The 11,110-nt window shown below is 42.8% G+C and overlaps 2 protein-coding genes across 3 annotated transcripts; both read right to left on the reverse strand.

Annotated features, from left to right (window-relative positions):
• Positions 1–833: 833 nt before the first annotated feature.
• On the reverse strand, positions 834–5,902 carry atxn7l2b (ataxin 7-like 2b). Of its 2 annotated transcripts, none has more exons than XM_076167132.1 (10): positions 5,778–5,902; positions 5,244–5,315; positions 4,333–4,651; positions 3,937–4,154; positions 3,589–3,659; positions 3,186–3,406; positions 2,789–2,966; positions 2,539–2,660; positions 1,456–2,209; positions 834–1,355 (listed from the first exon to the last, which is right to left on the reverse strand). In XM_076167132.1, the coding sequence occupies exons 1-9, from the start codon at positions 5,872–5,874 to the stop codon at positions 1,459–1,461; spliced, it is 2,049 nt and encodes a 682-aa protein (XP_076023247.1). In that variant the 5' UTR covers positions 5,875–5,902; the 3' UTR covers positions 834–1,355; positions 1,456–1,458. The 2 variants fall into 2 exon arrangements, with proteins under 2 accessions (XP_076023247.1, XP_076023246.1); XM_076167131.1 differs by having other exon boundaries at positions 3,577–3,659.
• Positions 5,903–6,106: 204 nt separating this feature from the next.
• sypl2b (synaptophysin-like 2b) lies at positions 6,107–10,329 on the reverse strand. The gene is made up of 6 exons (XM_076167167.1): positions 10,031–10,329; positions 9,804–9,881; positions 8,883–9,001; positions 8,567–8,771; positions 7,377–7,571; positions 6,107–7,285 (listed from the first exon to the last, which is right to left on the reverse strand). Exons 1-6 carry the CDS (start codon positions 10,046–10,048, stop codon positions 7,163–7,165), a joined length of 738 nt encoding a protein of 245 aa, XP_076023282.1. The 5' UTR covers positions 10,049–10,329; the 3' UTR covers positions 6,107–7,162.
• Positions 10,330–11,110: the final 781 nt, after the last annotated feature.

The following is an 11,110-nucleotide window of genomic DNA, read 5'->3' on the forward strand; positions in this document are numbered from 1 at the left end:
CTCAAGAGCCTCTCTAACTGCAGAGTAAGTGCAACCTCAAAGACATTAGCGATCAAGAAACTGACAAATAATTTCACCAAATAAAAGATGACATTGCCTCCCTATTCCTGTTTTCTCTCATATTTTCTATCCAAACCTGAATTGTTCCATCTCTATCCTTACAGATTGCCAGGTTTCTTATTATTGGAGTCTTTTATGTAATCTATTATCTGATGAAGTCAAGTATATATTTGTGTAAGTGTTCAGAATTCCACAAAACAACTAATTTTGTGATAATGATCTTCTTAAATTAATATTTCTAGATGAATAGATTGTCATGTTTTCTATTTTACATGCAAGATGTGACATTGGCTCTTGTGTTTTAGAACATTTAGAAGTAACCTCACTTAACCGTACACATATAACCACCACAGAACAGTCTTTCTCCTTGGCTTGTGTGTTAACAGAGCTTGAGGGAAAATGTGGTTCAAGACAGGCTGTTATGTGTTGCGTAATGATGCGCTTTCTGATAAACAAAGGTGATGATGTAATGCCATCTAGTGGTAAAACAAAAAAGTGTATTGCCCAATGAGGAACACTGTTGATACTTGTCAGTCCACTCCACAATCCAAAATCCTACAGACTGCTGCTTTAAAACTGTCTGATGGATTCATCTCAACAAGCAGTGGCACAATGTCAGCAAGGAAAACAATATGGAGGGTTGTAGGGAGGAGAAGTTCCTCAACCTGCAGCTTCCACCATCTGTTGTCCAAAAATGACATGAATCACTGGCTAAAATAGAAAAGCAAAGAACTCGGGAAAAAATGAAACAACACCCAGCACAGTGAGGATTCAAGAATTTTTAATTGTTTGGCTGTAAAAATTCCCTTTCGTTTTAGCAGCATGAGGTTGAGGTATTTTTTATCTTTAAAAAAAAAAAAAAAAAGATCAAGTGAATCATTAAGTCAGATACAAAAATAGTGAACATTTGCAAATAACACACACATTCATACTGTGCAGACAAACGCTTATTCCTGAAGACCTGAAGTGCATAAAGCCCCCCGGGCGCTGTTCTTCACACAGGGATTTGGATATTGATGATTTGATGTGAGCCAGGATTCATCCCAGATTAACAAATCAATACTTACTGTACCTGCATCTGAGAAACAGCTGAGTGAAAGGAATGGAGTGAATTTCAGCAGGCTAAAATAATGTTGGCCTGCAGAGCCCTGAAGATACAGTTCTTACAAAGGTAGACACACAGACACACACACACTCACTCACTCACTCACTCACACACATACAGTACTGTGATGTGCAGCTGTAGCAGACTGGAGGCCTTTTCTTGCAGTGGTCCTTTAAGGCTTCTTTCATGGCTGCAAAGACAAGAGGCAAGATGCATCAGCATTTGGAAGAAATTGAACAAAAATAAATACCTACAAAAGGCACAAATGACAAAGCTGCACTTCCACTCACTCTTTAGGAGTCTGCTCTCTTCTCCCGGCCCAGAGACAGGGCACCCCCGACGCTCTCCCCCTTCCAGGAGAGGAGGCTGGAGTGAGAGGGGGAGGACAGGCAGCGAAATTTGGGCGTCCTTGTCAGTGAGGCGTTGAGCGGTTCACCGCTGTCCTTGCGCTTCTGAGCCAAACCCCGGTTATCGCAGCCCAACACCTTCCGCTGGATCGCCGGGGGTCTCCCTCTGCCGCGGGGGCTGGGGTGGGTGGAATTGTGAGGAAAAGGAGCCTTCTTCACCAAAGTAGAGGGTGATGGCGAGCGCCTCTGTGCGGGCTGGAGTGGGGGGCATGGCTTCTTTCCTTGGGAGAGGGAACCATTGACTGGGTCTTGAGAGGATGGTGAGGAGTAAACTCTGTTGACGGAGTGCGGCTGGCCCTTCTCAGGCAGGAGGGGGTCCCTGATGTGTTTGGAGGATTGCTCCTGACTGCTGTGGGACAGCTTGGCAGACGTTTGCGCAGTGTTTGCGTCTCGCGGAAGCCTTGCCCTCGTCCTGCTGGGTCGCCCCACAGGGTTGCGTGGTGAAGGTGACCCGAGGCTGGCAGAGGCGGTGCCTTGTAGGTTGTGCTGACTGCTCTTGGTCTCCAGTTGTCCAGATGAGGTAGACTTAAGGCGGGAGCTCATGGCAGCAGAGGGTCTGGCTCCTTTCCTAGCAGGCGACTCTGCAGAAGGCATGATGGCACACGACCTGAGGCCTGAAGATACTTGAGGCATTTTCCTAAACGTGAAAGGAAAATCATGCAGCTGATTAGGTTTTTGGTGTGGAATAAATGCTAAATATCAACCTAGATATTTGAACTTACCCCGATGAGGTTCTAGAATGACAAATTACTGCCAAACAAGACTGAGGTTTCTGCTACCACTGAGCATGGAAAACTAAAGCCTGACACATTGACGATTACTGCACCAGAAACATTCCGCTGAGTTGCTTGGGATCCAGTGTCTAATTCAGGGAAAGACGCTTGGCAACTATGATGTCATCCTGTCACAGTAGCTTCCTGTTTTTGTCATGGACATCTGTCTTACATGCAGAGCAGTGACACTCACTTCCAGAGATGTTTGCTGATGTGGTGCTCCACCATTGCGCTCAGAGCAAACCGCAGGCGGTGCAAACGGCGGTCAAATGTGAAGATGCTACATCCCAAGGTGCGACATCCAAAAGTGCATAGCTGAACAGAAGGAGAGGCAATTTTTATTCAAACTTCCTGTCCTTAAGTGTGCACAGGAAATACATTCATAATTTATGAAGGGAAGGTAGTCTAATAGCTTCTCTGATGGTGTGCGCTTCTGTGCTCACCCCGAGAGGTTTAGGGTGCCAGGGTAATGCAGGCAGGTCTGTGGCCTCCTCCTGCCCTTCACTCTCACTCTCTTCACTTGACAACAGGCTCTGATTGAAGGGGTAAGGAGGTTGTGCCTCTACTTTCACAGTGCCGTCACCTTCTTTTTCTGGTGAGCTTTCTGATGGCTCAGTCGACCTGATTTGGAGACAAAAGCGCGCAAAAAAATCTGATGATTGTGTTCTGCTCTAGACTGAGGCAAGACTGACTGCAATGCTGTTATGTATGACACCACATTTACATAACACTGCAGTTTGATTTTCCTTTTTTTACCTCAGCCCAATACTTACAGTCTAAACGGTTTTGGTAAACAGCAGCAAGAGTAACTGCAATCTCAACAAATCACATAAACTTTACCTGAGAATGTGGCAATTGCTACCAAAGCTGAGTTTGCTGCCTTGAGTTGCTGGTTTCTCTTCCAAAACTTCCAAATGTGGCTGGAAGTCTTTGGATGTGACATCACGGCCTGCAGAACCTGCAGAACCTGCAGAACCTACAGAACCTGACCTCTGCTCCTTTACATCATCAGAGGTCTTACTCCAACCTAAAGCTCTCTGTGGCTGGTCGATGGAATCAGTCTGTTGGAAAGATTTACACAGAAAAGAAAGACAAGACTTTTACATCTTGTATAAAATAAATGAAAACCATATTAAATGTTTTTTCTTCCATGTCTTTTTGACTCATGCAGCTCTCATCTTCTAAAGGTTACTAATCAAACAGTATGGAGTAAGACAACATGGTGCTTTACATTGCATTTTACCTGCTGGGTGCACTGCTTCTTCCTCTCTGGATCCAGACCTCCACACTGTTTGTCCAGGTCACATTCCTTCTCTAGAGAAGGAAAGTAAACACAGAAGTCAGTCAGCAACAGCCGGACCCAACAGTCCCCATGACTCATGCTCACTGGGATGACAGATGACCAGATGGTCATTATTCGAAGGACGAAACAATTGGTAGCAGTGCTGCATAAGATCTCAGTGGAAATCAACCAATAAATTATACAACCTATAATACTAGTACATTTAATATGCAAGGACTGATGAGTTCAGTGACACATAAGAAAAACAGCAGGCAAGAAAAGCATTGGCAGTATAAGCAGCAGACTTACTGTCAATGTTTTTGTTAACTCGACTAAAGGTTCTTGTGCCCCGCGGAGGAGTTTGTGACTCATCGCACTGCTGGGTTTTGTCTGTGGGAAAGGATGAGGAAGAAGAGACACTGGGCGGCAGAGGTCCTGAGTGCCACAGAGGGACTCTGGGACGAGGCGAGGAGGTGGAGTGCAGCGGGGGAGGGTTCTCCTGAGAAAACTTCTCCACTGGAGGTATACTGCAGAGGTATTTGGAGAGGGGAAAGATTAACTTACATCATACAACTCATATTTGCATGACGATCTAGAGATACAGTGAGTAATGTACCAATACTGAGGTTTGTGCAATGCAGCAAAAAGAATGTTCTAGGGAAGAAATTCACAATTCACGAAACAGTTAAATACTTTAGCCACAACCTGACTGCCTCCTTCTGAGCCTTAGCGGACCTCTTCTGATGGACAGGCAATGCTGCTGAGGGGGCAGCGGCTTCCTGGCATCTGCCGTCTCTCTGCCTCACTCTGGAGGAGGAGGATGGCAGATTGGAAGGAGGACGGCCAGGCCGAGGTCGCTGTTGTGTGGCCAAGGTGGGGGACTGGCTGCACATCTTGGTGAGAGGACTGTGGCGTCTCTCACAATGCTTCTCAAAGGCCTGAGGCTTCACCACCTGGCCACAGTGGCCGCAGACCACCAGAAAGAAGTCATCATGTGATGGGCAGTGTCCAAATATGGGCATATCTGTGGAGGAAAATACTAAATAGAGTCAAAGTATACAAGTTTGAAGCATTACTGTATAAGACGATTAAACTACACCATATGAGGCTGAGGCAGAGGGTGTAGGTAGGGAGACACAGGGGTTGTGTGTGCAGCGCCCTGCAGCCACTGTAGCACAGGGCCTTACAGTGCATGGATGATGGTCTGGACCAACCAATACCAATAACCACAAGTTGGGTTTGTTATGTGATAGATCACAAGTGAAACATCTAATTCTGATCAAATTTAAAAATGTTGTCTATCGAAATAAATCCGATCCAAAAGCTGACAATTACGTGAAGAGCTATCGATGCGTTTTGCTTGTTCTACATAGGAAAGAGGGACAAATGTAATGGCCTGCATTGAGTTTGAAGATAGATTACATCTGTATGAAGTAACATAAGTGATGTGTTTTTACACCTTTGCTCTTTCCTCTTTTCTTTTATGTGCCCTGCTTTTTGATGAACGCATTTCCCTGTAATGTTTGAATCAATATCTACTTCTTGTCAGACTTACGGGGGTCATGTGGGGTCAAACAGGGGTGAATGTAAACAACTGTGCCTGTCTTTGCCCTCACCTTCTCTTCTCAGCGTCATGGTCTCACTCCAGCTCTTCCCGTACTTGCTGTTGTCTTCAACATTGGACCCAGCTTTAAAGAAAGAAGAAAAAAAGTCAGCATAATAAAGAAAAACTCCTACATCGTCTACTATTAGTTACACATTTATATATTTTCCACGAAGTCGTAGTCGAATCCTTGTTTTTGTCATTAGCATGCTGGCCAAATCCGTCTAAGTACTACTTTGTGTTGTGTGTGGCGTTAACAGAAAGAATAGCGGCACATAAACTATCTATCCACATGTTTGCCTCTTGTGTTGCGTTTACTTTATTCCATCAAAAAATTACAAAACGAAACAAAAACTTAAATGTGTATGTTTGATGCAAGTTATCGTTGTTGTTTAAAAAGCCCCTGCACTAGGACCCAGCGGGTCTTTTGTTTGGGTTGCGCTTTATGTACTGTATATGTAGGTGTATGTATGTCATATAAAGGGCAGGTAAATGACACGATCACGTGAATAAAAAAAAGGAGCTGAGGGGAAGATGTGCGACTCACCGTCAGACGGGGAAATATTCACCCCGTCCGCCCAGCAACTCCAGTTTAATCCGACAAAATCGTCGAGGTTCGGATTTCGCCGATCCACAGCGGCCATTGCTGCCTGTGCGCGCCCGCGAGATGGCATCCTCAGTTCACGCGTCCAGCTCGCGCCCGCGCTGAGCCCGCGCGCACTCAGCGCCATATTCCTGTCCGGGTGGAGATGTTTACTTGTCAGTTCTCCCCCACGGCAAGACATCGTAGGGCGCATGCGCACAGTCACTATACATGCATCCTCTTCGTAAACACATTATAAAGGAACTGTATGTTTGCCATATGAGAGACAGACATGAAGACAAATCCATCGCTTCAGTTTATTGACATTATAACTGGAACGCCACTTTCACTATGACACTTAACACAATGTTGTTTCAGCTTAGTAAATGAATGAAGCAAAGCCATAATGACAACAAAACAGCTCTACTTCCCTCATAACAAAGTGGAGGTAGAGACAAGACAAAAGCAAGATAAATACAGATTTAGTAACAGATTAGTTAACTACCAGCTGTTTATAAAAATGAACAGTAACTAAAGTAATAGCACATTAGCATTGAAATATTGCCGGACTTAGCAGGGCTGCTTACTTACAAATACAAAAATGAACTTAAACATTACAAACATTTTCATTTTCTTTAAGGAAAGGAGCAAAACAATATTTGTATGTGTGATGACCTGTGATGTATTGAATGTTTTCAATGTAATAACAAACAAAATATTCAGCTGTCAGGCTGAAACAGTGAGATGAGGTACAAAACAGTTTCAGTAATGATAAATTACCTCACTGCGGAAAATTGATTGAATTGAATTATTTCTTATTAATAATTTAGTCTTAACTACCCTTTCCGGGGCACAATATAGTATTTGAATACATTGAAATCTTTGCAGACAGTGTACACATTTGGATAATAAAGGCACTTCAAGTACTTAACACCCAATGGGCCTGAGGTTTTTAAGAGAACACAATAAATGTCGTGATGCACATCTGTTCCGTGCTCATCTGCAATACCCTTGGAGACCAGAGGCAATGAGGAGGTAAACATACTGTACATAGGTATGCATTTGTTAAATTGAGTTAAACTCGTGTCATTTCAATGAGAAGTTCTTAGTAATTTAGTTGCTTATCTGATTTCAGTCTGGTGCGGTTTATGTACCTTTTGAAATGTATTTTAGAAAGAAATACCCCGAATATATCACTGTACACTTATCAAAAAGGACCAGTCAGTTTTACAAACGTATTTACCTTGTAGTCTACACTGTTTTCCCACGATCAATAAGTAACAAATGACCTATCAACATCAACAACAACAGACCACGTGCGACAATTCAGCGAGGAGAAAGCTGTGCAGTTATGATGGCCCGACTCCCTCCTCTACCTCTGCAGGCTGGTCGGCCGACTTGTGAAACGGCGTCTCCTTGTAAATGAACCAGCAGTTGCCGCTCCACAGGATGAGGTTAAGAAAGCCAAAGATCTACCAAAAGGACGAGAAACATCCGTCACAAAGACCTCAGGATGTGGCTGTTTATAGAGGGGGGGGGGCAAATAAGTTGATCATAACTTACCACAGAGGCGTTCAGCCGGCCCATGTGAGGCACAGCTCCTGGGGTGCAGCTGTTAGCGGGGGCATCCTTGCAAACGGCAGGAATTTTCATGATGGTTGATGGACTGGTGGAGAACTTCACATCAGACAAGCCTTTGGCCCAAGCAGAGGAGGATGTCAACCACAGGAAGGCCAGGGCTGCAGTCAGGAGCAGGTCCTTTTTAAAGATAGAGTATCGGCATAGGGCCATAAAATGTGAAACACACAGACATACAGTGCTGCCCCCTTACAGATTTCTTCCGTACTTTTTAGTCACACTTAAACGTTTCAGATTATCAAACACATTCAATATCAGACAAAGATAACCTGAGTAAATACAAAAAGGAGCTTTTAAATGATAGTTTCATTTATAAAGGGAAAAACCCCATCCAAACCAACCAGACCCTTTGTGAAAAAGTAATTGCCCCCCTTGTGAAATCATAAATTAACTGATGTACCAAATGTTTTGGAAAGTTGAGTTCAATTTCACTATCCACAACCAGGCCTGATTACTGCCAGACCTGTAGAATCAAGAAATCACTTAAATAAAACCTGTCTGACAACAGTAGGTAGGCTAAAAGATCTCAAAAAGCAACACATCCTCCCCCCATACGCCAAGAGCGCATCGACGACTCATCCAGGAGGTCACTAAAGAACCCAGGACAACATCTAAAGCCCTACAGGCCTCACTTGCCTCCGTTAAAGTGTTCATGATTCAACAATAAGAAAGAGACTACCAGCATTTTTCACAGCACTGTACACACGATGAGCATTCATGGACACTAGGTGCTGGAGTGCGTTTAGCAGCTCGGCGACCACACCCTTGTTTCATTTACACATCTCTGTTAAACACACTTTCTCTGACCTTTTGTTGGGCTCCTTGACATACAGAATGCCAGCCAACATCTGAGAGACATGTTCATACACAAAGTACAGGAATCTAAATATTGGCACTTTTAGCAGGCTAAAGTAACAGCGGTTATAATTTACACAGCTCTAAGACACACACACACACAACACATGCCTGCTTTAAATATAACCTCCGGAGGTGCATGCTGCGTAATTTTATCTCATGCTATCACAAAGCTATTTATGAGTGGAGGGTAGGAGCTGGATAAGCAGGAGAATTCCACCAAAACATCTGAGAAATATGAACAATCTAGACACACATACCAAAATAGGGCCACGACTAGAGTCTCTGTACAAGTGTTGGTAGCCCAGATAGAGGACGAGACTGGCGGTGCTGTAGAGGAAACACAACACTCCAACGGTGACGTAAAACTCAGCCGAGGACGAGTGATCTCCAACCAGAAAGTAAGGGGTTGTAGTGGTTTGGTTGACTTTACAATCAGGAACATCATAGGGGTACTGCATCAACCTGTACAAGCACAAGCAATGAATTCATTTATGGTACTCATGAACATACATACACACACGCAGTCTCTCCCTGCAAAGTTGCAAGCGTACAGTGCATTTTTTTTCCACACACCTGAATGGATAGTTAAACTTTGCATGTACTTCTTGACTGGCAGTGCCGGGACACACAATGTTGATGCTCGTCTCACCGCTGTAACCTCCTGTGGTGGCAAATGCAAATATGGAGAAAACCTGCAGCCACAGACACAAGATAAGAGGAAATACGTTGGTATGAGGCCACGTTTCAGACACTTTCACAAGCACTTCCAGTCAAGTTTCTGCACAAGTGAACAGGAAATAATTTCTTTAATTACAGGATTGAGAGTGCAAAACAAAAACATTTATGGAAAAAGCTGATGAGACCCTGAGATTCAATACACATAAATATATATATGTATAAATCTATTGTTTAGAATATATATACATAATAAAATATAAAATCCTCATTTTAGTGTAACCTTTAACTTAACACCTTATATTTTATACAAAGACTTTATGTAATTGGCCAAAACTTGACTTGAAATCCAGTTTGAGATGATTAACACTTGTTAAAGATGGTTGATTTCCAATTGGTCCTAATGTACAACACCTAAAATAATAATAAAAGTAATATCAATCCTTATAAATATCTCCTGTAAGGAAAGTGCTACGAAAATAAGCCTCAAATCACCAAGTACGCCCCTGATGGAGTCACAGCTTCCTACCAAATAAACATTGTAGAGATACAATAATAGTTGCAGGTGATTTACTAAACAAACTCACATTATGGATTTAATCTTACTTACAAAAGGCAAGTTAAACTTTGTCATGCGTGTGTTTCTAACCCCCCCCTTAAAGAGTTGTGCGTGTCATATTTGAAACGGTGTGACAGCTTCTCCAGGCTTGGAGTGGTCACAAGACAAACGGGATAATCGATTTGCAAAGTATCCTCGCGGTGTGGGATGGAGCGCGGCCCGTCACAGGCCAGGCGGTCAAACGAGCTGGAAAACCTTACCCATTCCAGCAGACGGATGAATGCCAGGGGCTCTTTGAGGGGGCCCAAGTCAAGACTGAATCCCGACGTCAGCACTCTCTAAAAACACAAACAAGATAAACTGAGAGGACAAATTATAACCGCAGAACAAGTCGTGCACAAATAAGTGAGTGTCTGCCAAAAACGCTCCATGATTACACGCCATGAACCCGCTTACTATCTCTCCATATCAGGCGGCGGTGGCCTACCTGGGCGATGGCTTCCATCGTCTCTCCGCAGCCGCTGTCTGTTTGTACCGGTGGCGTATTTTCACTTCCCTTGCTTTGTTTCGCAGCGTTTTCGTGTCTCTCTCCAAGCTTGTCAAACTTTTCTCCAACTTCAACGGAACGTTGTGAGTGGACACGTGACGTCCCACGCAAGACGACGCGAGGGGCGCTGCTGGACTGTTAGTGAAAGTGGGAGGGCGTGTAGTTTAGGTGTCATAAAGATCCGTTTCATAAGATTTCATAGGCAAATGTATATTATTTGTATATATGAGTTATCACAGGCTGCACTGCACTTTATATATACTATAACACACATTCATGTGTACGAACGGGACAGTACTTTTTATGTTACATACATTATCCATTGAATGAATTGTGTATATTTATATTTTATGCACAATTGTACGCTTGATCATGTTCAGTGCATACGTACTTAAACTATTTTGTATTGTTATTATAATTATTGTTATAATAAGTAGCGGTAGTAGTAGCAGCTTGGAAATTCTAATTGAATTTTATTTAATGGATCTTGTATCAAATGAATGTTAATTATTCTACTACTTTTATTGAATTCATTTATTTATATGTATTCATGTTTTCAAATCAAAAATAGGTAAGAAAAAAAGAAAGAAAGAATACTTTGTACCTTTAAAATCTATACACAGTGTTCTCAATGAAAACTTCAATTAAACTTCTAGTATTATGTAGGTATATATGTATGTGGGTTTACAACTTCTAGTATACTTCTAGTATATATATTTTTTATTTTAAGTAAAACTGAAAATGAAAACTGGATGTAATATAATTACGTGTCACAAGAGGTCGCTATTTCCGCAGGCAATGCTTGTGTCTTTTTCAAATCTCCTTTTATTCAAAGCCATTTGAATTCTCATGACTCCTATCAGAGCTGAGTGAACCCATTCACACACAGGACAGGCCTGTGATAGTTGAAAACAAATTAGGTTACAAACAAGGCCCTTTTCTGGGGCTCTAATGCACACAGTTGGTTTTCTTTACTGTACCATCGTTAATTGTTTCTCGTGTTGTCACGGTGGTTTGGCT

The sequence above is a fragment of the Genypterus blacodes genome, unplaced genomic scaffold (genome assembly GCF_046128005.1).
Source record: "Genypterus blacodes isolate CSIRO-AG114 ecotype Tasmania unplaced genomic scaffold, CSIRO-AGI_Gbla_v1 ptg000156l_1, whole genome shotgun sequence".
NCBI classification, from domain to species: domain Eukaryota; kingdom Metazoa; phylum Chordata; class Actinopteri; order Ophidiiformes; family Ophidiidae; genus Genypterus; species Genypterus blacodes.